Below are 27,069 nucleotides of genomic sequence, written 5' to 3'. Positions count from 1 at the left end.
AGCGCTAACACATCTTTATTGTTTCTTCCCATGATGCACAGTGCTTCTACAGAGTTCCATCTGTCCCCATGACAGAGGTTGAGTGACAACACCCTGAGGAGTAGAAAGCCGTGAGGTGATGCTGGGAGTGGGAAGGGGGGCCGGGACGTGGACTGGGGAGGGCATTAGGAAGGCAGGCCTCAGCAAGCTGGAGCGGCAGTGATGACGATGTCCTTATAGCCTTTGATCTCCTTGACCTCAGTGCTGCTGATGAGGACTTGTAGCTGGTGGGGCCCAGCTTTGATGGGGTAGAGCGACATTTGAATTTGGATGGTTTGTCCCGCCATCAGAATCCCAAGGCTGAAAGTCAAAAGCAGCCTGGTGGAGCCTGGAGGATTGGCAGCTTGGATGGGCAATGGGGCAGGGAGACCCGGTTAGTGAGAACCGCCAACCCCCCAGCTTTCTTGAGGTTGGGGAAATGGGGACCAGAAGGTGGCATCTGGAGACTGAAGAGGATCCACTGGTCCCATGAGGCACAGTTCCTCAGAGACCAGCACCAGAGAAAGGGTGGCAAGAGGGCCAATGGTAGTGTTACTCACTCTCTTGTTATCTGCCCATTGATGATGCCACTTCCCTCCAGAACCATGGTACAGTTATTCAGAGGCACCATGAGCGTGTTGGTGAGGGTGATTTGGATGTTCAGGGCCTTGCCCACCTCAGCCCTTTCAAACACCTGTGTGGGGAGAAAACAGAGATGCCCTAGGCCCTCGGCCCTGCTGCCGCACCCATCCAGGCAACTGCTCCTGTAACCACCAGGGATTGCTTAGAGCTTAGCTGCTGCTAGCCGGAAAGACAACTGTAAACTGAGAACAGACCAGACTAACGCATACGTTGGCCTGTTTCAGAAGTTCAGGACACGCCAGGAAATGGACGCATCGGGAATGGCCATAGTGTTTCCCTTCCTACCATCTACTTTAAGAGGCCTGCTGGTCCCAAAATGATGAGTGCTGTCTAGCCTGCGTTTGGTAGGATCCCAACCACACTCAGTTATGATTGGTTAGTAGTATCTAGCCCAGGCCCAGGACCAGGGAGGTCACGTGTGCCACCAATGCGCCATCCGTGATGTCATCCCACCAACAAAGCAATGATGAAGCCAAGATCCCAAGATAGATCAATGATGGAGTCAGGACCTTTCTCCCGTCCTGTTGTATCTTCACAGGACATACTCATTGTCCCCAGCTGTGTATGGTGCCTCACTCTCGAGGTCTGTGTCAGGCGGCAGCAGGGCCTTAGCCTGCAATGGGAGGCAGGGATTCTGTCCTCACTCCTGGAGCCCAGGGTAGTGCCATCTGATGGAGCTTCAGTAAACGAGTATTGAGCCAGGAAGACATCTGTCCACCCAGATCACACTGGAAACCACGTTCAGAGAATACGCTTGGCCAGAGAATGGAAGAGGAGGAAGAACACACCCTAACTTACCCGAAACCCCAAACGAAAGAACCAAGTCTCCAAAGAGGGTGCCAAAGTCAAATGGGAGAGAATAACTCTGGAACCCAGCACAGTGACATTAATCGCCCACAGGTCTTACGGCCATGGGGAACAATCCACAGCCTACTTGACACAGGCTCTAAGTAACAGGCAGAGGCCCTTCCTCTGTCTGATGCATCCAGCATCTCCTGGCCTGACAGCCTGAGAGTATGCCCAGGTGAAAACCACAAACGTGCCAGCTGACTTATCCCATGAGGAACCACCCAGCTCTTCTGCTGGCTAGCGTCAGGGGTACTGCTGAGCATGCCAGGTGCAGAGCTGGGCTTGAGGAAGGCAGGGGAAAGACTTTGGGAGAGGAAAGGAGGGGTGAGGATGAAGGCTTTGGGGGAGGATGGCCTGAGCAGCGCATGGGGAGGACACACACCCTCCTCTGTGAACCTTTCCTTCCTTTAGTGCCTTTCTTCTGTAAGGGCCACCCAAGCCGCTCTAGCCCAGGGTCTTGATGTCTGAAGTTCACTTCTTTCTCTTTCCTGTGGCCCCCCACATCTTAGCAGCAGTCACCTTTTGCATCTAACCGGATGGTCTGTCTGAAATCTATCTCCTCTTCTCACATCCCCAAATCATTGCCTTTGCGCAGGGAGCTCCTTCCTTAACACACCTTCACGGTAACACGCCTTCATCTGCTCTTCCTCAGCATCCTCTCCAAAACATGACCTCCCTGAGATGCCTCTACACTCCACCCTTTGTTTTATACAGAGCCCCAGAGCCCACCTTCTCAGGCTGTTGCCCATGCTCAAGAATAAAGGCTCAGAGACTATGCCTCTCTGAGGACGTGTAGCATGTTAAGGATGTCATCATTCTTAATGGGGCGTGGCGCCGCTGCAAAGCCCGTGAGGAGAACAGCTTAGAGCCTGTGTGTCCCCATCTCTGTTCAGAGACCTCACCTCGATAGATAAGTGGGGAGGCTCCAGGGTGAAATCTTTTAGGACCAGAATGAGCTGCCCTGTCTCTTCAACTTCGGCGATGCCAGACACACGGATCAGCTTTTCATCTGTCAGCTTGTTTTTGTAATTGCTGTAGGGCAGCAGGAGCAGCTGCTGAAGCCCTAAACCTAGGCAAAAACAGCATCTTGAGTCCAAGGGTTGGGAAACAAAGAAATGCTGCACTCAGGGGTCATTGTTGTCTGATGAGTTAGGATGATGCCACCGATTCTGCCCTGGCACCCAACTTTCTAGCGACTGCAGATTGCCTGCCTGGGGTATGTGCATTGGGAAAGGGGTTCTCTGTGGCTTGGCTAAACCAGGACAGCCTATTCATAAGACCAAGCTCCCCTCTCTACAGGTGTTTTCTCATGCCTGCTACATACTCACCCTTCTCAAAATCCACGTTCAAGCGTACCACATAGTTCCAGAAGGGTTTCCAAGGGCTTCCGCCATGCAGCAGGGGCTGTGCAGAAAAGCGCACTATCAGTCCAATGGGGTCCTGACCATGGGCTCTGTTTGGCGCCCTCTGGACGTGTAGCATGAGCAGCAAGTCCTGGCCCCACAAAGGTGCCCTAGCCAGGTGGAGTTTCAGCTGGACAGGCTTATCCTTAAAGGCCGCAGACCCTAGAAGATCCAGGAGCGATGAAGAGTTCCTTCTCGATTCCAGCAATTTCCGGGAGGCCTTAATGAATACAGACCGCTCCTCAGAGGATCCTGGCAGAACAGATCCACACAGAACAAAGATATCAGTAGGGCTGGGCAGAGAAGACCAACGACCCTCTCCGGAAAGCAAACGACTAAACTCTCAGCTGCCAGCCAGAAGCCATGTAATATATACTGAAGAGCCACACAGAGAAGCATACGATATCATGACTGAGAGGAGGGTGGTGCTGCTCAGTGCTGGCTTCAGCCCCTTGCTCTGTCAGTCTCTTCATCCCTCAGTGTTCAGTTCTGTCACAGGGAACTGGGGGATGACACTGGGTTGCCCAGAGTTCCTAAGATGTCAGGCCATGTAATTGTTGAATGTAAGAGATTCAGTGTGGTTCTTTGCCATCAGCACTGTTATTATGACTATCACCATCACCACCATCATCAAAGCCAGGGGCTTCTTTTCCCTCTCTGAAAATACATAGCCAAATCCTTTAGCTAGACCTTTATTTCTTTCCCTTGGGGACAACTCAACATCCAGGCTCAAAACTCAAACTTACTGCAGACTCTAGAGCACTTACTATATTCCCAGCGTGTTCTTCACACTAGCTCATTTAACCGTCTGAGGAGAGCCATCTCATTTCACTGATAAGGAAGCAGGGGCATGGGAAGATGGTCCAGGCTTGCCTGCCTACGGCATGGCAGAGTCTTGCTTAGTTCTCATGAGCTAAGTCCTGAGTCCATCGAAGACCTCCAAAGGGATGTCTTCTCTCTTCCACAGGAGAGGCCCAGAGCCCTCTCCCTCCTGAATGTCCATCTCTCCCCTTGCTATTACCCCAAGTGTAATGGACACAGAGGGACAGATTGTGACCCTGATAGAGTTATTAGGTCAAATGTAGGACCTCCAATTAAATTTGGATTTAAGATAAGTAAATAATCTTTGTTATAAATAACAAGCAATATTTGGAACACACACTAAAAGCTATACACAGTTGATTTGAATTTCAGATAGTCAATTCTTTTTAGCAGAAGGATGTCACATATAGAGCTAGCATGATGGAAAAAAACACATGCTCTCAAGCTTGACAACATGAGTTCAATCTCCATTCGATGAAAGTAGAAAACTAACTCCCATAAGTTGTCCTCTGACCTACACACACACATACACACACACACACTGGTACATGTTCATATACACACAGTAAGTAAATGTAATAGAAAAAAATTAAAGATGTCACATGTACCATTTGAAACATATTTGTAATAATAATATGTTGTCTGTCTTAATTTATCTGGAATTAAAATTTGATTGAACAACCCACATTTTTATTGGCCACATCTAGGCAAATCTATTCCAGGGTCAAGTACCCTAGAAGTTTGTCCAAGGGGCAGGTGGTGTTGTTTTAATCTGGGTCCAGTGGTTATGCCCACTCCCTCCCAAATCCAAGGCCCAGGCACCTTCTGGGTATTTGTAGGAACTGGTGATGTCCAGGCGCGCATCTGACCCTACCATCTTGGTGCTGATCGCTTTCCCGATGTAATTGGTATCATGGGCCAAGATTTCTTGGGCCTGGCCACCCTCAAAAAGCCAAATGACCTCGTCAGCATTCACCTCGGCAAACACAAAAGAGGTATCATACGCCAGGTGGACCTCCCCTTCCTTGATGGCTTTCACGGAGGCGGGGCCACAGCAGAACAACCCTGTGGAGGAAACAGGAATTGTGGGACACTGTTGCGGCCGTGAGGGGTGATTAGAAATGATGGGCAGTGGCAACAATGGCCCTCACACTAGGGCTTTCTCCAGTTTACCAAGTGCACTCATGTGCGCTGATTTGTCTGAGCCTCACAGTCACCACATTGAAGTGGCTGTTGTCGACACCATCTTCCTGCCTCTACAGGGCAGGGAAGAGCAGAGAGGTTCATTGCTCATTCAGGCGAACAAAGTTATACCCGCGACCTGACACTGTCTAGGCTACAACCCTGAGAAGAGGGTGAAGCAGGAGGCTGCTGCACCCTCTCTAGCTATGTGGATATTCACCCAAATGAGCCTCCCAGAGAGCCTGGCCCCTACAGCGATCCCCACGCACCATTGCTGGTTTGCTGAGGGGTGGGGTCCAGAACCTGCCAGCCGCCGTACCCTGGTGGGAGATCTTTCCGGATCATCCAGCACTCGTTCCAGACATGGAAGTTCCTGCAGAAGGAAAGAGGGAGCCAAGGCTTCTATTTCCCGAGGGATTTTAGGCACCGGATATTACGCAGAGTGTCTATGCCTTTGCTTATAATTCTATTTTCCTCTACTTTGTATTAGGAAGTAATTATAATAGAGAAAGCAATCAAGGAGCCGACCATGGGGGCGCACACCTTTAAACCCAGTACTTCAGAGGCAGAGGCAAGTGGATCTCTGTGAGTTGGAGAGCAGCCTGGTCTATGTAGAGAATTCAAACGGAAGAACGAAAGGTCACAGATAGGGTCGGAGGGGGGCCTTAGCCACTGGGAGGGCACCGTTCTTGCAGAGGGCTGAGTTTGATTTCCCAGAACCAATGTGAGGTGGGTCACAACAGCCTACAACTCTAGCTCCTGAGGATCTAACACCCTCTTTTGGCCTTCTTTGGCATTGTTCTCGTGTGCATAAACCCCCACACAGACACATTACATACATGTAATTTAAAAACAAAACAAAAAAACGCCCAACAGCCTCATCAATTAATAGTACTAGGAAAATTGAATGTCCGCATATAAAAGAATAAAACTAAATCTTTCTCCCTCACCATGCACAAAAGTCAACTCCAAGTGGATCAAAGATCTTGATAGAAAACCTAAAACTGTTAGAAGAAAAACGCTTCAAGATATAGGCCAAGATTTTGTGAACAGGACTCCAATCGCTCAGGAAATAAACCCAACAACTGGCAAATTGGGACCTCATGAAATTTAAAAGCTTCTGAACAACAAAAGAAGCAGATAAGCAAGTGATGAAACAGCTTACAAAGAAGGAGACAATCCTTGCTAGCTATACATCTAAGTGAGGACTAGTATCCAGAACTCAAAAAACTAAACAAGAAATTAAACAACCTAATTAATAAACAGGCTAATGAAATACATACAGTTCTCAAAAGGTGAAATACAAATGGCCAATAAATGTGTAGAAAGATATTTAACCTACTAGCCATCAAAGAAACGCAAAGCCACATTGGGAGTCCATCTCATGCCAGTCAGAATGAGTCATCAGAAAACAAATGATGACAGGCACTGGTGAGGGTGTGCACGAAAAAGGACTCTTACTCCACACTGCTGGCGGGAGTGTGAACTAGTCCACACACTACAGAAATCAGTTTGGAAGTCTCTTAGGAAACTGAAAACAGATCCATCACGTGACCCGAGTATTTGCCCAAAGACCTCCAAGTTACCATATCCCAGAGATAATGTTTGTGCAGTGCTCTTCTGCACAGCTGAGTTACAGAGTCAGTGCAGGTGCCCCCCAAAAAAAGACATGCATAGAGAAAATGTGTTATAAATACACAATGGAATTTTTCAGCAAAGCAAAAAAAAAAAAAAGTCATATCTTTTGTAGAAAAACAGAAGCAGCTGAGGATAACTGTCCTAAATTAACTAATCCAGCATCAGAAAAGCAAATGTCATGATTTCTCTCATTGGTAGTCAGATTATAATTTTTTAACATTTGTTAATTTGGGGAGGGAGTTGGAACGTGCCATGACCCACATGTGTGGAGGTCAGAGGGCATCTTGTGGAAGTCAGTTCTTTCCTTCTGCTTGTACATTCTAGGGCTCTAACTGAGGCTTAGCAAAAAGCACCTTTACCCGCTGAGCAATCTTGTTGGCCATTAGATTTTTATAGGTACATAAAATGATGCATGTATATTTTATATATATACACACATATGTATCATATATTATGTGAAAATACAAGTGAAACAGTCTGGAGGAACAGAGGGGTCTAAGGGGAAAGGAGAAAAGGAGGAGGCCAGGTTTGGAAGGAATAAAGCTCAACACATAATACAATATAGCTTGTTTTTGAAAAATGCTCCTATGGGGAGTTAGAGAGATGGCTCAGCAGTTAAGGGTACTGTCTGCTCTTCCAGAGGTCCCGAGTTCAATTCCCAGCAACCACATGGTAGCTCACAACCACCTATAACGGGATCTGATCCTCTTTTCTGCCATGCAGACATACATGCAGATACTGTTCATATGTACAAATAAATCTTTTTGAAAAGGGCTAACCTGTAAAAAAAATGCTCTTATGTGTCTGTTGGGTGTGGGCTTCACAAGTCTGCATTCTGATTGGCTGTGGTTTTCTCTGAGGGGCTCCACCTATTGCAAAGGGGAGCTTCCTTGATGAGGGATGGCGACTCCAGTTATATAATACAATGAAAAGAAATAGTTCTCAGCTGTAAAGGAGTTTCAACTGTGATATGTAGCATAAAATTTGTAAAAACTCTATGCAAATGAATGAGAAACCTGGAGGCAGCAAGAGAGAAAAAGGAATTTTAAAAAGATAATTGCCAATTGTCATCAGGTAGGCTTCACCCAGCAACTGATGGGAACATGCAGAGACCCACAGCCAAACATTAGGTGGACCTTGGGTAGTCCTGCAGAAGAGGGGGAGGAAGGGTTATAGGGGCCATAAGAAAACCTACAAAATCAACTAACCTAGACCCTAGGGGCTCTCACCGTCTAAACTGCCAACCAGGAAGCCTGCATGGGACTGACCTAAGCCCTCCACATATATGTTTCAGTTGTGTGGTTTGATCTTCTGTGGGAATCCTAACAGTGGGAGCAGGAACTGTCTCTGACTCTGTTGCCTGCTTTTGGGACCCTTTCTCCCTACTGGGTTGCCTTGACTATCCTTAACCAGAAGAGGGGGTGCCCAGTCTAACTACAACTTGATATGCCAAGGCTGGTCAATATTGATGGAGGCTGACCCTTTTCTGAAGAGAAAGGGAAGAGGAGTGGTTGAGGGGTGGGTGGAAAGAGGGGAGGGGAAAGGAGAGGAGGAGGAAGGACTGGGAGGAGAGGATGTAAAATAAGTAAAATAAAATATTTTTTAATTGAAAAGCATATGTTCCATAAAAAGTAAATATTAGCCAAAAAGTAATTGCCAACTTAAAGTTGCAACAACAATTCAAAAAAACAACTTATCTGTTAATAACATTTTTCTTTATTTGTCTTCTTTTATATAGCTATGGATATGTGTGTGTGTGTATGTATAATATATATTCCCCCAAAGAATAGTATAAAACCTTGGACAGTTAACAAGCCTTAGCACTTATTATGGATATGACCTTTTTACAGTCAATTTGCTATTTGTATTTCAGGTTGTCAGTTGACCTAATAATGTCCTTTGTAGTCTTTTTGCTTTCCCACAGAATTCAGGCTAGAATTACACATTGCATTTTCTTGTGTAATATCTGAGTTTTCTTTGATGGTGGATCTGTTCCTTAGCCTTTCATCATTTTGCTGAAATTTTGAAAACAATCTTCCCCCACCCCCAGAGTGGGTCCTGTTTGCAGCTTGTCTGGTGTCCTCACGATCTGATTCAGTTATACATTCTTTCGTGGAGACAGAATGCTAAGGAAGGGATACAGCCTTCTCACTGATTTTGAAACAGAGCTGACTCTGGCCCCAGCCTGCGGATCCCAGTTTGAAAACCCCGTCTCAACTGCATTCTGTCCTTCAGCCCTAACAACCCTGCCTTGTAGACACTATCTGCATTTTACACAGAAGAGTTTTTTTTTTTTTTTTTCTCACACCTGGAAAATAACACAAGAGGAGACGCAGGAAGGCAGACCTGGAGTAGGACAGGGAAGACAGAGAGCCAGGGAAAGGGTCAAGGTACGCAGGTAAAGCCCCCTCCACCCTAGCCCCAGAGAGGGAGCCAGATAGCAGAGCTAAGCAATGAAATCCAGGCCAGTAAGTCCTGGCTCTGCCTCCTGGGGACAGGGGATGCAGGAGACAACTCACTGTTGTCACCCAGAAGGCCTCAAAGAGAGTGAGTGAGTGACAGCGTTCCAGTGGAACACACAGCTTGGCCCAGGTGTTCGGGACGATATTCCAATGTCTATGATGTTTGAAATGAGTGTCACTTGATGATCTAACTAGCCAGCACGGCCTTCTGGGCTGGTGAATTCCTCTCTAAGCATCACCAAGGAGGTTTCACCTGACATCACACCTCTGAGGCGAGCCGAATCAGTTTCATCCCCTACCTGGAACAGTGTTGAGCTGTTGCAAATAAAACCTCTTACCAGATTTTGTCTGGCTTCTGAGTCGGTAGCATTTCTGCGGCTCGGTTATAGTAGATGTCAATGGTCAAGTTCTGATCTGCGTTGTGTGCCGAATGGAAATTGGAAACAACTCGGGTTGGAACACCTAAGCATCTCATTACTACAGAGAAGGAGAGATGGCTGAGGTCAGTTCAAGCAGAATCATTACCTTTTCTCACAGTTTCTCACCTTCAAACTCTTTTATTCTCTGGGCTCCTACGGTGGAGCCCAGAGAAGCTTCCATCTGCCTGCCCATCAGTGGCAGAAAACGGAAGAAATCTCTTGTGAGCCACTTAAAACAATAACTAACTTGTTATTTCCAGCTCTTCTTGTTCAGCTGCTCTTCAAGTTAAAAGCAAAGGGACTAAAACGTGTGAGAATTCAAAAGGGGGAAATACGTGGTGAGTTTCAAAAGAGTAACTGTGTGGCCTGAGATGAGTGGCTTGATTTCTTTGCGTGAGTCCCCTTGTAAGAAAGAAATCAGAGAGCTGAACTGGGTGGCTTCCAGTTCTGAAATTCTGAATCTATCGTTCTACAGAAAGACAAATGTTAAAAAAAAAAAAAAAGACAAAAATGAGAGGGCTGGGGCTGTAGCTCAGTGGCAGAGTGCTTGCCCAACAGGTACAAGGTGACCCCATTCCTCAGCTCTGCAACATATATAAGTAACTAAACAAACAAGTAAGAGAATGGCTATAGTTAGAACAGTCCATTGTACGAGTACAGTGGGTGACGTCAGAGAGTAGGCTCCTTACCATCTTTGATGAGCCAGCAGCGCCCTCCCGTGGATCCGCAGGACGGTACGGAAAGCTATGATTTCACAGACATTAGCCCAAGCTCACACACGTACACACACAAACCAACTAACCAGCTACCTAAAACAGGTGTAATCAAGAGCCATGTGTGACTTGAGACTAGTCCCTCGCTCCTGTCAGTGTGGTGAGTTCAGAAGAGGTCTCTCCCACTCCCTCTCGCTAGACAGGGCCAACCGGTGCTGCTGGGAAAGGTCACTTTTTTTTTTTTTTTTAAGTAATAGGACTAGGGATAAGCATCCTTCTGCCTCGATGCACTGAGGAGACTCTGGCCGGGCTGCCAGTCAGTAGTTAGCTGTCTGCTCCCGCGCTGCCCCCAGGCTTTCCACACACCCAGCTCAGACCTGGGCTGCAGGTGGCCAAAACCAACTTAGCATCACAGCCCCCGACACTCTGTGGCCTGTGGGGACAGAAGGGCTCGGAGGGGAGCCCGAGCCATGGGTCTAGTCCTTTTTCTGCTCCTCATGGGCCAAGGTGAACCTGCTACCACTGGGTACTTTCCAAGCCAAGGCAGATAGGGGCGGGGCTCCAGGACGCCTGAGTAGCCACTCCCCCACCTCACAAGGAAGTTGGTAAGGTCTCCCGATGTGTACTTAGATTTAAATCCCTGCATCTGAGGCCCCGGAACATAACTGTGTGACTATGTTTCCCTCAGAGCGTGCAAAAGGGCTGCCTGTTCTCATCCATGCTCCAACCTGCCTTCTCTAATCGAATCAACCTATTATTTCAACACACACCCAGCACAGGGTATGACTAGACAGCCCCCGTGGAAGGTCTGCTTTGCACGGGGGAGACTAGTACGCGTAGGTCCTTCGCCTTCCCAGAGACTTGGGCCATGAATTTGGCACCGACTTGTTAAAGGGTGAGTAGGCAATCGATGGAGCAAAGTGTCCCTGATTCTCAAACAGTAGTTATCAAGGTAGCGAAGCTTTGATTGTTAGTCAGGTCAGGTCTAGTGTGAGGTCAGGCTACCTGAGATGGTCTACCTGCATCTCCACCTGTCAGCCCAGTGCAGACTCACCCTGAGCTGAGCAGGGAGCAGGAAGAAGTGTTCTGCCTTTTGTGGGCACTCCAAGTTGCTCTGTCCAAATGGCCACCTTTTTGTTTGTCTGTCTGTCTGTCTGTCTCTGGAGACACAATCTCATCTAACGTAGCTTAGCCTAACTCCCTAGGTAGCCCAGGAAACTCCTGATCCAACCGCCTCCACCTCTCAAATGCTAGGATTAGAAGCACGCCCCGCCATGCCCAGCTCGGGTGCCTGCTATTAGCCAGCCTTCCTCAAAGAGATCTGAGATGTTTGCAACCACCACCCGCTGGAGACTGGATAGCGTGCAGGTAGAGAACGCGTGTGCACGATGCTCCCTAGCCATGGACCGTTGGCGAGCTCTAGGACTGCAGCCTTGAGCTGCAGTGGCGGACCCGGAGGGTAAGGAATCCCCTGGCCTAGCCTGAAGGGGGAACCAGGAAGAACCAGTGGGTAAGACCACCCTCACCAGTGCACATCACAGAGGCGAAGACCCAGCACTGTCCGTATTTCACAGGCTGCCCGCCCCTGGCCGACCACTGCCGCAAGATGGCCACGCTGCCGTTCCATTCCAGGGGGCTGGTGCCCTGCGAGTAGTCCTCTCCCCAGTTGCCCTGAAGCACGCCGCTGTCATCATTGCTGTTGATCTGCAAAGGGCGGACAGGCGGGTTTCTGAAATGGTCAGGAGAGCCTCGGGCTGCCCTCGGGCAGGGGCAGGGGCAGGGGCAGGGGTAGAAGCTTCTCTCCTTACCATGGCGCTCACCACCCTGCACACATACACCACGTCGCCCCTCTGAGAATGGTCTCTGGGTGGGTTCTTGAGGGAGTAGAGGCTCTTGTCCAGGATCTCAAAGCAGATATCAGTGATGCCCTCTTCAAACTTTCAAGGCAGTTCAAAGGAGAAATCAGAGAAAAGAAAAAAAATGTGTCGAGTCCAGGGACCTGGGCACTGTTGGATTTGTGAGCCGGGGACAATGAGGCCTAACCATAAGACAAGAGCCTACTTTGGATATAAATTGGAAATACAATGGAGTCAGAACTCTTATGTATGTATGCATGTACATACATATGTATGTATGTATGTATTTGCATTCCATGTGCATTGTTATTTTGCCAGTATGTATGTCTGTGTTAGAGAGTCAGATCCCCTGGAACCAGAGTTACAGACAGTTGTGAGATGCTACGTGGTTGCCGGGAATTGAATCCAGGTCCTCTGAAAGAGCAGCCAACGTTTTTCTTAACTGCAACAGAACAAAACAAACAAACAAACAAACAAACAAACTAAGCTGTGTGCTTCTTGATGGAAAATGCAAAAGATCTGAGAGAATGGAAGAGAAAGTTTTGATTTAAAATGATTGGCCAACTCGCTGGCTGCAGCAGTGGGGAAAAAAGGCCCTGCACCTCACCTGGGCAGCACAGGAGAGCTGGCAGGGCGATCAACCTAGGCCCAGATCCAGGGCTTTGAGTTGGCCTACCCCAACATCAACCCCGTCTATGAACTGCTGGAGCACATGAAAGGGCCGGTCCTGCAGATCCAAAGCTGCAGGGTCTCCATGACACAGGGCAACATCAGGGTGTCTGAGAGGAGTCCTGGGGAGGATCCAGTATTGATGGTGTAGCAGAAGCCAGAGGCCTCGGAGCAGACCAATGACTCACTGCAAGGAACGTTTGCAAGTAAAGCTGTGTGGGGAAAAGGGTGTGATACACTATAGCTTCCACAGCAAGATTTGTTTTGTTTTCTGTTCTTTTTTGGTAGGGGAGGGGAGTAGCAAGGATGGAGGGTGGCTATGAAGGGCACAGAGATAGTGGGATTGCCATGCGTCAATAAGAGTTGTAAAAAATAAGATAGGTCGAACAAGAAGAGGAGGGTGGGGACATTCCCCTGGGGTGTTTAGCATGGTGGGTCTCAAGGACCTAGGTCATATATACAAGGGACTTGTGGGAACAGGGAAAGACCACACGGATGACCATAGCAGCAGTATTTAAGAGGAAGAGGAAGATTGCAGAGAGGACCGGAACCGGGGCTAACGTCGCAGGCGCTGGGAAATCGAGGGTCAGCTCACAACATGTGCTCACAGCGTGTTTGTGACAAATGTCCACCCCTTGGCTGTCAAATGCACTACTTCTCAGTTTAAAAACAGTTCATAAGATGCAGGAGTTGGGGGATGGGAGCGTGTGATCTTCCTCAGCCAAGCTCCCAACATCTCCACCCCATCTCCAGGAAAGGAGAAACCATATCGACCATGACTGGTGACGGAGAATGGAAAGTCATCCACAGCCAAAGCCCTCTCCCTTCAGCCCGCCGCCCCCATGTGCAGGCCCAGGATGTTTGATGTTATTGAAGAACTGCTCCTCACTTCGGTTGTGATCACACACTGCGGTTAGGATCCCCAGAAAGAATCGTTATCCTCTGTGGCTATAGGGGATACAGAGGACAGGTGATGTGTTATTGGATTAAAGGACGCACTATCTACAATTTCTCTCTAAAAGTCTAGTGGTGAGAAGAGGAATGGAGGAGCATACAGCAAGGCTGGTTACACCTTTCCCGGTAAAGGGCAAATAGCAAATATCTCACACTGGCAGCTCATGGGCTCTGTCTCAACTCATCTCTGCCATTCAGCATGGAAGCCTGAGACATCAGCTTCACAAAGGTGCATGCCCGGAACCAGTAAAATGCTATGCATGGATACCAAAATTTAACTTCACGTACTGTCTGAGGTCTCAAGATAGTGTTTCTCTAAAATTCTTCCCAACAGTTTTAAGCATAAAAATTATCTTTTGTGGTGAGTCATTAAAAAAAAAAAACAAAACAAAACAGTAGCATAGAGACAGGGGGATTTCAAGTTTAAGGCCCATCTGAGCAACATAGGTAATTAAATGCTAACCTGGGAGACCAAGTCAGTGAGAACCTGCCTTAAATAACATAAACAAGCCAGGAGGCACCAGCACACATCTGTAATTCTAGCACTCAGGACGCAGAGGCAGGTGGATCTCTGTGAGTTTGAGGCCAGCCTGGTCTAAAGAGCAAGTTCTAGGACAGCCAGGGCTACACAGAGAAACCCTGTCTCAAACAAAACAAAACAAAAACTGAAACAAAACAAAATATCCATAAGCAGAACTAAAAAAAAAAGAAGAAAGAAAGAAAGAAAGAAAGAAAGAAAGAAAGAAAGAAAGAAAGAAAGAAAGAAAAGCCCACACCAGGGTACTGTGAATAGATGGTTCAGTGGGGAAAAGTGCCTTCCAGCAAACCCAATGACAGAAGTTCAATCCCCAGGGCCCACCCTGTGGTAGGAGGAAAATGACTCCCTCAAGTTGTGCTGGCATTTGTGTGTGCCATGGCATGCTTGCATCAATTCACAGGCACACACTTAAATAAGTAAAATTAAATTGTTTACTTTCTAAAACTTAAAACGGTAGGAGAGGGTCTGGAGAGATGACTCTACAGTTAAGGACCTGAGTCTTATTCTCACCACCTTCATGGTGACCCACAACCATCTGTCAATAACTCTAGTCTCAGGGAATCCATCACTATCTTCTGGCTTCCTTGAGTGCTAGGCACACACATAGTGCACAGACCTACTTACAGTCAAAAACCCTCATACACACACAGAACGGGGCGTTGCTTTCAAATCCTAGAAGTATGAAAGGCCAGTCATATACTGGCCCCTAGTAGGGCTGGTAACTGGTACCCAGAAGTTCATTACCCTTGGGTTGACTTTCATCATGCTCTACTCTTCTTAGTAAAGTGTAAAAGCCTTGAAAGGAAAGCCGTCTTTTCTCTGCTCGCTCCTCTCACTGGATGGGAAATGGGCCAGCACCTTAGACAGTGCCCTTCATTAGCAAACAGCCCCCACCAAGCCCTCCCAGGCCCACCTCCAGGAGATGTGTTACCTGCCCATAGTTCCACGGCCTGGAGGTGATGGAGTTTTCTTGACCCTTGTAAACAAAGCCGTAATCACTCATGATATACTCCTGCAGCAGGATTTCGCTCGGCAGGTAGACGTCGTCCTCTGGGCAGTAAAGAGTAACGGAGAGAAAAAGAAAACCACACGACAATGAACAAGCATGAAATTTAAAACCAGCCTAAAAGTAGTGAAATCTTTCTGGAGACAGGAAGAACAGCCAATGGGTGATTGTGGGCAACAGAAATTAAGACTGGACCCTCTTAGAATCCAGCTGTGCGCTTATCCAGAGACAAGCAACAAAATCTACGCTGTAAAAATGAGACATGCTGGGCATGGTGGCTCAACCTTATTATCCCAGCACCCTGGGAGGCAGAGGCGGGTGGCTCTCTGTGAGTCTGAGGTCAGCCTAGTCTACAAACCCTGTCTTAAACAAAAACAAAAAGACAGACTACGAAATTATAAGATTGTTTTATTTTAGACTTTTGGAAAATACAGGAGAAAAAAAATCTCTCATTCCCACTACTTAGAAATGCCGACCATTACATTGTAATGTATTAGTAATTACTTAGAATCAAATTGAATTCTACTTGCTAAATTATCTCACTTAATGTTACAGTATAGATATTTTCATTGTGTCATTAAAAATTCTTTTGGGGGGGTATGACAGTACACATCTGTAACTCCAGTTCCAGGGGACCTGAAACTCTCATGCAGACATTCAGGCAAAACACCAATGCACATGAAATAAAAAGAAATAAGTTATTTTCAAAAATTCCTTGTGGGACCAGCTGTGACTTCGCACACTTTGATCCCAGCACTCAGGAGACAGAGGCAGGTGGATCTCTATGAATCTGAAAACAACCTGTGAGTCTGAAGAGCCCAGGACATCCTCATGCCACCCCATTCCGCTGGGAGCCCCCTACCCTAGAGTCTTGGGAACAGCTTGTGCTGACCCATAGAGTGAAGGTGAGCAGGTGATAGCGGGCTCTGCCCTCCCCCTCCCCGCACTTCCTGAGCGGGTCAGTACTCAAGGATTTGAATCATGGTTTTGGCTTTAAAAAGAGCCTGCTCCATCCCCTTGATGCCACAGCCTGCTCCTCGCTCCTGAGTCTGCCATTTAGAAGCGTTCTTCCCACTGTAATTAAAGTTGCTTTCTGGTTCACTTAGACTTTGGAGGTCTTTTCCTCGTTACATGCATCACTCTCAGACCCAACAGGTCTGCATAATGAGGTCCAGGCCAGCAGGGTTATGTAATGAAGACCCATCTCAAAACAACAACGAAACAAAATAAAGCAAACAAACAAAAAAAATTTATAAGTGATTTTTGCAGCTGAGACAGGATTGTGAACTCAAGACCAGCCTAGACAACACATGTTGCACAGATATGTGATGATTATCTGCCAGGCTTTGCCAGAAGAACCTGAAAGAGCCTTTCCAGGACATCGAGTTAGCACTACAAGCTGGGAGCAAGTCCTACCTTTAGTCCATGGGTTAAAGAGCAAGATGAAGTTCCCCAGCGGGTAGGTCACACCAGGCCCCTGGCCCCAAGAGATCTCTGTCTTCAGTGTGTATTGGCCAATGACTGCACTAGCTGGTGAGAAAATCCAGACCTGGAGAGAGCTGCTGTTAATCGTGAAGTCAGAAGCACTCCAGACATTCCCGTGCCGGGTCTGGCTGAGCAAGAAAGTGGCTCGGGTCCTCAGAAGCTCTGTGGGCTCTGGTCCTGAGTAGGAGAGAAGGAAGATCCCAGAGGAAGGCTCAAAGGTCCATGGGATGGAGCTGGAGGGATGATGGTCCAGCAATTGAACATGTGTGCTGCTCTTGCAGAGGACCTGAGTTCGGTTCCCAGAATTCATGCAAGACAGCTGGAAACTACCTGGAGCTTCAGCTCCAGGGAAACTGATGCCCCCTTCTAGCCTCTCAGTGTGCGCGCACACGCACTTAAAAGTAATAAAATAACATAAAATAAACATCTTGTATGATTCCCTGTAGCCTGACAGATCCCTACCTTCTCCTGACATTTGCTAAAGCCTTTTGGTTTAAGGCTTTTACTGACACTTAAGATTTTTGGACTTCAGCTGGGTGGTGGTGGCACACTCCTTTAAACCCAGTACTCGGGAGGCAAAGGCAGGCAGATCTCTTGAGTTTGAGGCCAGCCTGGTCTACAGAGTAAGTTCCAGGACAACCAAGGCTACACAGAAAAACTGTCTCAAAAACAATAAACAAATAAATAAACAAACAAAACTTTGGGCCTGTTTTTTGCTTTTATGTTTTTGTTTTGTTTTTTTCCTCATGAGAATAAAGATAAGGGCATGTCTGGGGAGTTTTACAACCATGCTTGTCTACTTTCGGATTGGCTGTTGTGGCTAAAACATCACAACTTGCTGAGGTAGCCAAATATTTTCTAAACAGGACTAACAGTACTATAAAGGTCCTGGGGGTCCCAGGAGAGGGGGCAGGGCACCTCAGAGACTGGTAGCAAGAGCCCCTCCCCCAGGTGAACTTTGCCAACTTTCTGTTTTGAGGGAACCCAAGGAACCTGAGGGGCCGGGCGAGCTCACCTGTCTCAGCCACAAAGGTGAGGTGGTCATTTTGGGGCTGGAAGGGTCGATTGAAGGACAATGTTAGAGCGAATTTCTGGCCACGGCGCACGACGAGCCTCGATGAGCCCATCTCCTGGGTGTGGTGGTCCTTGTTGTTCCTGGGGATCTGCAGTTCCACAGACCTGAGCTCCAAGGCTGCCACTTGGAGGAGGGAAGACAGGTCACTGCCCGGCTGAGACACTTGGAGTCATTTCTATGACATTAGCCTTTTTGCCCCTCTACCTCCTAATTTCATGACAACCTCAAAGGACAATTCAGCAGGTTCTAGCAGGGGATAAGGAAGACCATCAGTCCTAGAGACACTAGAGCTGGAGGGCTGGTCCCCAGAGGGCAAAACAAGTTCCAGATAATGGAAAGCCACTCTTATCTCCTCCCACTGGTTTAGGAATAAACGCTTTGGGATTTTGTATGATTGAAGTCAGTGTGCTGTCTGGAGGATGGGCATCTGCTAAAGACAAGTTTCTGCTTTCAGATATGGGAGGGGGAGGTTGGGATTATGTGGGGCTCACTTTCTGATTCTCAGTTTTGTTTCAGGTCTAGGCAGAAGGCATTGTGGGTATACACATAGAGTATGGTTGTAAGATTCTCCTACCACAGTAGACAAGTAGATAGCTTTTAGAGTGACTCAACCCTATTTCATCACCTCGACCTTGAACAATGTCCTAGATAGACATTAGTGTGTCCATCTGAAAAGTGGGAAGATGATCATGTTCCTACTTCATAGGGTTTGCATGGGCCTTCAGTAAGGATACATGTGTGAGAATCTCTGCTCCATGTCACGTGCAGAGAAAGTACCCGGTAATTTTTTAGTCACTCTGCATAGCAGCCATCATGCATGCTCATTTTGAATTTGCTTCGCTGTTGCTGCTGCTGCTGCTGGTCATGTTGCATTTATTGTCAGCAAAAACCCTTTAGGTCTTTCCTCTAACAAGTCCAACCTACTAGTAGGTCTAGAGAGTGACTGTCCTCCAAGCCAAACAACCCCTGTCCTAGGGAGTTCAGCTGGGCCTTTGGGTAAAAGGGTTACTTACCCCAGGTGGATTTTGCTGACTGTTTACACCCCCTCTGGAAAAGTGAGGAAGGTCATGAGACCCTTTACCTGGGTCCCCAGCCACTTCCTGCCACCTGTGGAGGCCACCTTAATTACATGTGGCCTCCTGGAAGAGTTGCAGGATATGAGTGAAGGAAGACTGGGGGGCAGGGCTCCATCTAGGCAGCTAAGATGCAGACTGTTCAAGGAGGTGCGCTCACATCCTTGAAAGTAACCCCTCACCTGTGCTCTGGGAGGAAGCCCAAGGAACCCATTGGCTCCCCAGAGTGAACTTTGTCAGAATCCTGTCTCGGTTTGTCATTGGGGCTTTAGTTTTAGGAGAAGAGGTGGAAGGGATTTTGGTGACGTAGGTTTTGGAATCAAATTTAAGGAAGGTGAAGGGCTGGTAAGACAGACTGGGAGTTGCTGGGTTTTAGACCCTGGGCAAGCAGCTGAGGTGCTTAACTGGGCCGAGGTGCCTATTTAACATCTCAAACGGACCTGGCCTCCAGGTTCTCCCAGCATCCCCCAGTCCCTACCTGTTACTGGGTATGACTGGCATACGTAGACCTCTACTCTGAACTTCCCAGCCCAGGGCTGGGCTTCTCCTCCCCCGGAGGCTCTTCCTATATAATCCAGATATTTCACTCTCTGTGTGTGTCTGTGTGTGTGTGTGTGTGTGTGTGTGTGTGTGTGTACTCTCTTTTTTTTCTCTTTCCCCCAACCCCTTCTGCATGGCAGTTTTCCTGGTCCTCAGGACTGACAAACTGGCCTGAGAGCTACCCCCAATAAACCTGCCTTTACACTTCAATTTGGCTCAGTTGGATTTATTGCTTCAGTGGAGAAACCATTCAATAATTGCCTAGGAAAGATCCCAGGGGCCTACATGCTGGAGGGAGAGAACTGACTCTATAAAATTTATCCTTTAACTCTCACATGTGTGCTTAATATTCAAGAGACACATACAGAGAGAGAGAGAGAGAGCGCGCGCGCGAGAGAGAGAGAGAGAGAGAGAAAGGTGATCAGTAAGAAAAATAGGATAGACAATATCACAGAGTATGGAACCCTGAAAAAGCAAGAACTATTTTATTTGTAAGTCATAGTGTGAACTATGGGTCATGGTGAAAAGTTTGAAAGCAGCTAGCCTAGATCCCATTGTTAGATGACTTGAGGGGCCTGAACTGTTCCAAGACCCCTGAGCTTCCTGGGAAGGCACTCCACCCAAAATACTCCTTCCAGAGGCCCACTCACCTTGAAAGCTAATGTACCCTGAAAGAGTGAAGAGCACCAGAAGGCCTTAGTGCGCAGGAGCGAACAGGGCTGAGGCAGGCTTTTCTGACTGTGGACACTGCTTGAGCAGTTCCTAAGGGCAGCTGGCTCCCTTTCCCCAGGCTTCTTCCAGTTTGGGAAGCAGAGAGGAAAGGGTGCCATCTCCCAGGCACAGCTGCGTGCGTGAAGAAATACATTCACCACCAGACACTTAGGCTTTCTTTAGGTCTACTTAAGGTAATGATGTGTTGGCTCAACCAAGAGCTTTTCGTGTCAAGGAGACATGACTTAGAATAAAAGGAAAGGCTTCCAGTGAAGCCAGAAAGGGAAGCTGAGAGAAGCAGGAAGAAGCTCAACAATGCAGGAAATCCAGTAGAATCAATTAGAAAAACACGTCAGCACCCACAAGGCCTGACTTGGATGGAGTCCCATTGCAGTTAATAGTGTGAGTAAGAGGAGAGGTGAGCCTCAGACACAAGACTCCTGGTGCTTACTTGATTAACACAATGACAAGGGTATAAAAGGATGAAATTATATCCGGATATATTATCAGCCTTTCAAAGGGGTGGGAGGAGAAATTAAAACAGTTGTCTGCCTAGGAAGAATCCTCGGAGAAACCAAAGCCCGAAACAGCCCTGCTGTCTGGTCGGGCTGCATCCCTCCACTTGGGTCTTGGTCCTGAGAGAATCACAATCATGTCTGAGGCTTTCTTTCGCCACTGAAGATGCCCCATCCCATGATTGCTTGCTTTCACAATCTCTTTATTTTCTGCAAAAAACACTGAATAACATCTAGAGTTTTAGCTCCACAAAGCAGACCTTGGTTATCTTGAACCTGAATTCCCCCATCTCCACATCAAGCATTTTAGAAAATCATGCTGTATTCAGGGAATTTTTACTGAGAGCCAGTCCATTATCTGTGTCCAAAATCATTTATATTCTCGTGAATACTTTATGATGGAGTTAATCTTTATGATGGAGTTAATAAATATTGTTCCTGATATGAAGGAAGGTTCTGGTCAGAACTGGAATTCAAGCCCAAGCAGACTCTCTTCAGAGCCTGTCCCTTAGTCTTCACCAATGCATAGGTTTATATTAGGGAAGTGTTGCTTTGATCAAGGGTAGGTTTTTGAGCAGGAGTGGCTCATCAAAGCTTTACCTTGGGATTAATTTAACTGTGGTGTTTAGCCCAGACCAGAAGTGGGGGGGGGGGGGAGCCGCAGGTGGAGACGGCAGTGAGACTTCTGTCAAGACGATCTCAGCCAAAAGGCTAATGGGAACTTAAATACAGGTGTTGGGAAGACTGCAAAGGGGACCACCCATGTGTACCAGGGACCAGCCTCCACGGCATGTGGCGGTTAATAAATATGTGTTGAAATAATTTGATTTGCATGGCTCCCTAAAGCCCCTACAGGTGTAGGTGAAGATCAGAGCCAGCAAAGGAATCCATTGCCAAGGCCAGGGACGCTCCAGGAGGAGACACTAAAGGTGAGTTACCTATGGTACAACCAGCAAGAACCTGGCCTCCGCCGCCAAACCACAGGGGGATTCAATGCCTTCCTTTTGCCTCACTCTCCATTTGTGCTAGCTTTCTCTCTCTCTCCACTTAACTATTATTACAATCATCTGAGCACTTTGATACACACTTCACTCCTTTTCTGTTCTTGTTTTTTTTTTTAAATGAGAAAGATTATAATTTAAAAACCACAAAGATTACAAACTGTGCAAAAGTTTATGTGGCGATTCCTACACAGCAAGATTACCAGACTGCCCGGTGGGTATTTAATTCTGATCTTATCTACCAAGTCCCTCATGAAACAACTCTGACTTTTTTTCTCACACTGTGGACTCCAAGTGGACCGTGGCCATGTCTAGACATCTCCAACCCTCCCTTATGCTCTCTGTGTCTTCACCACACCAGTTTTCCGAGCAAAATACAGCAGCCACCTTCCGGAAATCCTTCCAGAGCGCTTCATTTCAGAGCATGGGGCCTGCCACGGTAGTTGCTTCTGTAGCTGATAGGTAGTGAGTGGTGAGAAGCCTCCATGGTTTTCTGTACATCACCTCCTTCTGTCACTACAACTATCCCAAGCGCTATTACCAACTCCAGGTGACAGGTGTATAGAGAGATGAAAGTTAAATAGCTTGCCCAGTGTCACCTAACTTAGTGCCATTTAAATTGAGTTTGACTAAACTTCCTAGTTCCTTACCTGGAAGGTGACCCTAGAGCAAATGAGTCCTGACTTCCTTCCAGAGAGTCATCTACATTTTTGTGCCTTTTTTTTTTTTCAAGTAAAGAAATGAACAGACCTTGTAGGAGCTGCACTACTGGAAGAATTGGGGATCTGTCCCCCAACCCAGGCTTCTCTGTAGCACCTAAGGGGGCCAAACAACCATGAAAAACCACAGCTGCGTTTCCATTCCATCATCCAAAGGTACCAGAGAGTGCGGAAGTTGGGGCTTTCTGGATAAGGCTCGGTTTAAAGAGCACCTGCCTGGCAAGCACGAAGTCCTGGGGTGGGTTCACAGCACCACTGGGTGTGGCGGTACACACCTGTAATGCTAGCACTTGAGAAATGCCGGTTAGAGGGTTAAAAGTTCTAGCTCACCCTCCTTCGATGCGTAGTAAGTTCAAGGTTAGCCTGGGCCACCTGAGACCCTGTCTCAAATGACCAATAAGACAAAAGCAAACAACAAACAAACAAAAAGTGCAGAGACCCCAAGGCAGCTTGGTAGCTCAGAAAGGAACTGGTTCCAGGACCCACCTTATCTCTTTGCATAGTCTGCAATTCCTTAGGCTCAGAACCACCTATTTTTCTGTTAATCACTTACTGTAAACTCTATTGCTTCCTTGAAATGTTTTTGCTTAATGGTGTCTATGTGACTGATTAATTGTTTACACACCAAAACCAGCAGCTTTAACAACTGTTATGGGATCAGAAAGCAGTTCCTGGGTTGACTGCGGAGGTCAAATCAGTAAGTCTTTTGGCTAATGTATAAAAGTAGCAATAAATATTAGAGAAAGAGTCATCTTGACATAATCATAAAATGCAAACTAAAACCGTAATGAGATTCATCTTTGGTCTACTGAAAATGCTTGACTAACAATAACCTATTTTGTAGAGAGCATATGGAAATGGGCTGCCTCGTATAGTGAGAGTGGGACTGTAAACTCAAACAGACTTAGAGTCAGTTGATGACCAATCAAAACTTAAAGTGGATATTGCCCTTGCTCCAATGCTTATTCTTTTGGAAATTTTGCATATAAAATACTTCTGTACATCTCTGCAAATTTCCACCAACAGGGGCCTCCACTGTAGCATGGTCTGGAAGCGTGAATACTAAAACATAAATGTCCATCAGGAAGAGACGGTAACTAGTTGACACGTTTATTAAATAAGCTGTGCGTACGTGTCCTCCTAGGACTTCCTAAGGCCATTCCAGCTCTGAATTTTAAAGGCAAGATAGAAAGAAAATGGGTGAGCGTATGAAATGGGCTCCAAGAGCCAAATGAAGATGAGGAAAAGAGAGGAAGGAGACAAAGTGCACACTGAGCCCTGCTCTGCCACTTTAGGCTCTCTGGTCTTCTCCACACTCCTCCCCTACCAAGATTACTCCCTCTCTTGACTTAACACCTCATAAAAGTTGAGAGATTGCCAGTACTCACCGGGATCCATCTCCCTCCAGTCAGTCAAGGCCCTTCAAAGGGCCAGCATTAGGGTTCTGGTTCCGATGCCTCTCCGAGCGTCAGAGCCATCCTTCCATCATGGAGCTGGGTGGGGCTGCCACTTCCTCCTCCTCCCATCCCTTCTCTGAAATTCCCTGTTGTTACAGTGCCTTCTAGCTTAAGGGAAGAAACCTGGCCTTAAGCCTTTAGAACACTTGCTGAGGGGTTGGTTTCTGTGGCCTTCTGTTAAGCTGTGAAGCGCCCAAGTGACATGGAAGGCAAAGCCAGCTTCAGTCTATTCTTGAGCTCTTCTGTCAGATCAGGACTCAGACTCACATTCGTTCTAAACCCTCTAGGCTGGCATCACCCAACAGTGTCAGTGTTGAGACAGGAATGACTGGAAAACATGGTGTCCCAAGGAACATAACAGACAGATAGTCACAGAAGGGGACTGTGCTGCTCTTTAGGACTCAGAGAACTTTGCACACTGAAGAAGAACAAGGGATAGTGAAACTGTGGGTTGTCCAGTAGAATAAAGTGAAACCGGTGCTGTTTCCAGTGACGGGGAGAAGTGTCTCTGATAAGTTGTTAACTCAAAGAAGACAAAAATGATGCCATTTAGCTGTTTACACAGATGTACCTATTTAAAGAAGACGGACTATAAGAAACAGAGCATTTAAGAATTATTATGAGCTTCTTTTTTACATTTCAGAGTAAAAAAATGAAGTCTATAGTCCGTATATAAAATGCTTAATTAAGGAACACTAGGTTGCCCTTTTGAGTGGCACCTCCTAGGATGGATAAGATGAAGCTGAGACTCTCCTTCCCTGCCACCGGCTGTCAGAAACTCTTTGAAGTGGATGATGAACACAGGCTTCGTGTGTTCTATGAGAAGTTCACAGCCACAGAAGCAACTGCTGATGCTCCGGATGAAGAGTGGAAGGGTTCTGTGGTCCGGATCAGTGGTGGGAATGACAAACAAGGTTTTCCCATGAAGCAAGGTGCTTTGACCCATGGCGGAGTGGGCCTACTGTTGAGTAAGGGGCCGAGGAGAACCGGAGAGAGGAGGCACGAGTCTGTTTGTGGATGCACTGTGGATGCCAATCTGAGTGTTCTCAACTTGGTTATTGTAAAAAAGGAGACAAGGGTATTCCTGGTCCGACAGACACTACTGTGCCTTGTCGGTTGGGGCCTAAAAGAGCTAATGGAACCTGAAAGCTCTTTAATCTCTCTACAGAAGATGATGCCCTCCAATATATTGTCAGAAAGCCCTTGAACAAAGAAGGTAAGAAGCCCAGGACCAACACACCCAAGATCTTGTCACTCCACATGTCCGGCAACACAAACGCCAACAAATCACTCTGAAGAAACATTGTACTAAGAAAATCAAGTAGGAGGCTGCAAGCTGTGCTAATCTCTTGGCCAAGAGAACGAAGGAAGCCAAAGAAAAGCACCAAGAACAGATTGCCAAGAGATGTAGGCTGTCCTCACTGAGAGCTTCTACTTCTTAGCGCAGTCAAAAATAAGTCTTTAGGAGTGACAAATAAATGATCAGACTTTGAATCACCCCCCCCCCCAATAAAAGAAACACCAGGTCAATGGGATGGCTCAGTAGCTAAGACCTGAGGACCCACATGGCAGAAGGATAGAGCTGACTCCCGTCTATCATCCTGTGCCCTCCACGTTCACTGTCTCTCATGCACACCAAACAAACAAACAAACAAACAAACAAACGGGAATGTAAAGGTAAACAGTAAAGATAGCTTAGCATGTAGCAGCACTTGCTGTCAAGCCTGGCCGCCTGCTTTAGAGCCTCAAGACCCACGTGGCATAAAGAGAACCAGCTCTTTTGTTCTCCCACCTCCTCCCGAGGCACACACAGGCCTCCACGCGCGTCCACACACCAAATGAATGAGTGAGGAAAAAGAAAGGGAGAAAATGCTTAAGAGAAAGTAAGAAAATAGGTAAGAAAGCCACGGCAAAGGTGCGTGTGTGTGTGTGTGTGTGTGTGTGTGTGTGTGTTTGTGTTCCAGTCTGATAGTTTAAAAAGGAAGCAGATTCTCCATTAAACACTCCTTGAGAAGAACTGAAATTGGTCAAAGAATAAGCATTGTGAGAAAACAAAGACTGCACAGGTTTACTGACTCTTGTCAAAGGTGTGTAAGCGGTATGTAATTCCCCGGGTTAATCTGAGTGACTCACTGAGAACTCTACACCTATCTTAATCACAGCTTTCTGTCACACTCCCTGGCTGTTTTAATTCGTAAATTGTATTGAGAAGATAGTCCCTAATCAGACACGTTAAAAATCACTCACTACCAACTGTTTTCTGAATATCCACAGGCTTACGTTTGCCAAAATTGCTCTGCTTTAGCTCAAAATGATAACTAGTTACTGATGTCAAGAATATCTTTTCCTTTTCTTTTTTTCCTTGGAGGAGGGGTATGGGTGGTTTCTGAGACTCACTCTGTAGCCTTGGCTAGTCTCAAACTTGCACTCATTGTGTTTCAACCTCCCAATCTTGGAATTTCAAGGATGTGCCACTGCTCCCCAACTTTTTTTTTTTTTTTTTTACAGGGTTTCTCTGTATAGCTCTGGCTGTCCTGGACTCACTTTGTAGACCAGGCTGGCCTTGAACTCATAGAGATCCACCTGCCTCTGCCTCCCCGAGTGCGGGATTAAAGGTGTGCACCCCACGCTCATTGCTCCCAACTTTAAGAATATTTTATAGTAGAAATTTATATATTTTGAGAAAGACAGAATTTTTATGCATAATTTTGGAATAAAATTCTGAATTCATGTTAAAGATATTTTGTAATGTGCATGCTTGTGTGTGCAAATAAGAGTGTGTGCATGCATGTGGAGAACCAGAAGTCAACTTTGGGTATATAGGCATCATGGCTCTGCCTTCATGATTATGTTTAGTTTGGGTTTGGGTTTTGGTTTTGGTTGTGTTTTTGTTTTGTTTTTCAAGACAGGGTTTCTCTGTGTAGCCTTGGCTGTCCTAGACTTTCTTTGTAAACCAGGCTGGCCTTGAACTCACAGAGATCTGCCTGCCTCTGCCTCCCTGAGTGCTGGGATCACAGGCGTGCGCTACTGTGCCTGGCTGCCTCTGCCTTCATGAATAGATTATTCCACTAATAAATGAATGGACTTTTGCATTCATGGGTTATCTCTGAGTGGGTCTCTGCATTTTTGATGTATCTCTTTCAACACTTGAAGTGCTGGACAACCTCAGGACTCTGCATAATGGGCACAAGCAGGAAAATTCTCACTAGACACGGGCCTCAACCCTGAAAAGAGAAGCTGAAAATTCGTTTCTGAGTCAGGCATTGGTGGCAAACCTGGCCAGCCTGGTCTATGGAGCGAGTTCCAGGGCAGCCAAAGCTAC

At 46.9% G+C, this 27,069-nt stretch overlaps 1 protein-coding gene and 1 pseudogene across 1 annotated transcript; one reads left to right on the top strand and one right to left on the bottom strand.

Annotated features, from left to right (window-relative positions):
• On the bottom strand, positions 1–23,688 carry Tgm7 (transglutaminase 7). Its single transcript, XM_060371516.1, has 13 exons — positions 23,679–23,688; positions 17,672–17,854; positions 16,588–16,833; positions 15,097–15,215; positions 11,957–12,085; positions 11,675–11,852; positions 9,355–9,493; positions 5,186–5,289; positions 4,557–4,799; positions 2,838–3,164; positions 2,412–2,578; positions 579–712; positions 1–339 (listed from the first exon to the last, which is right to left on the bottom strand). The coding sequence occupies exons 1-13, from the start codon at positions 23,686–23,688 to the stop codon at positions 180–182; spliced, it is 2,139 nt and encodes a 712-aa protein (XP_060227499.1). The 3' UTR covers positions 1–179.
• A 795-nt stretch (positions 23,689–24,483) lies between these two features.
• Positions 24,484–25,189, top strand: LOC110556207 (small ribosomal subunit protein eS6-like; annotated as a pseudogene).
• The last annotated feature ends 1,880 nt before the right edge of the window (positions 25,190–27,069 follow it).

Source organism: Meriones unguiculatus, chromosome 18 (assembly GCF_030254825.1).
Source record: "Meriones unguiculatus strain TT.TT164.6M chromosome 18, Bangor_MerUng_6.1, whole genome shotgun sequence".
Classification (NCBI taxonomy): domain Eukaryota; kingdom Metazoa; phylum Chordata; class Mammalia; order Rodentia; family Muridae; genus Meriones; species Meriones unguiculatus.
The sequence above is the reverse complement of the archived record's forward strand: the minus strand, read 5'-3'. Positions and strand labels throughout refer to the sequence as shown.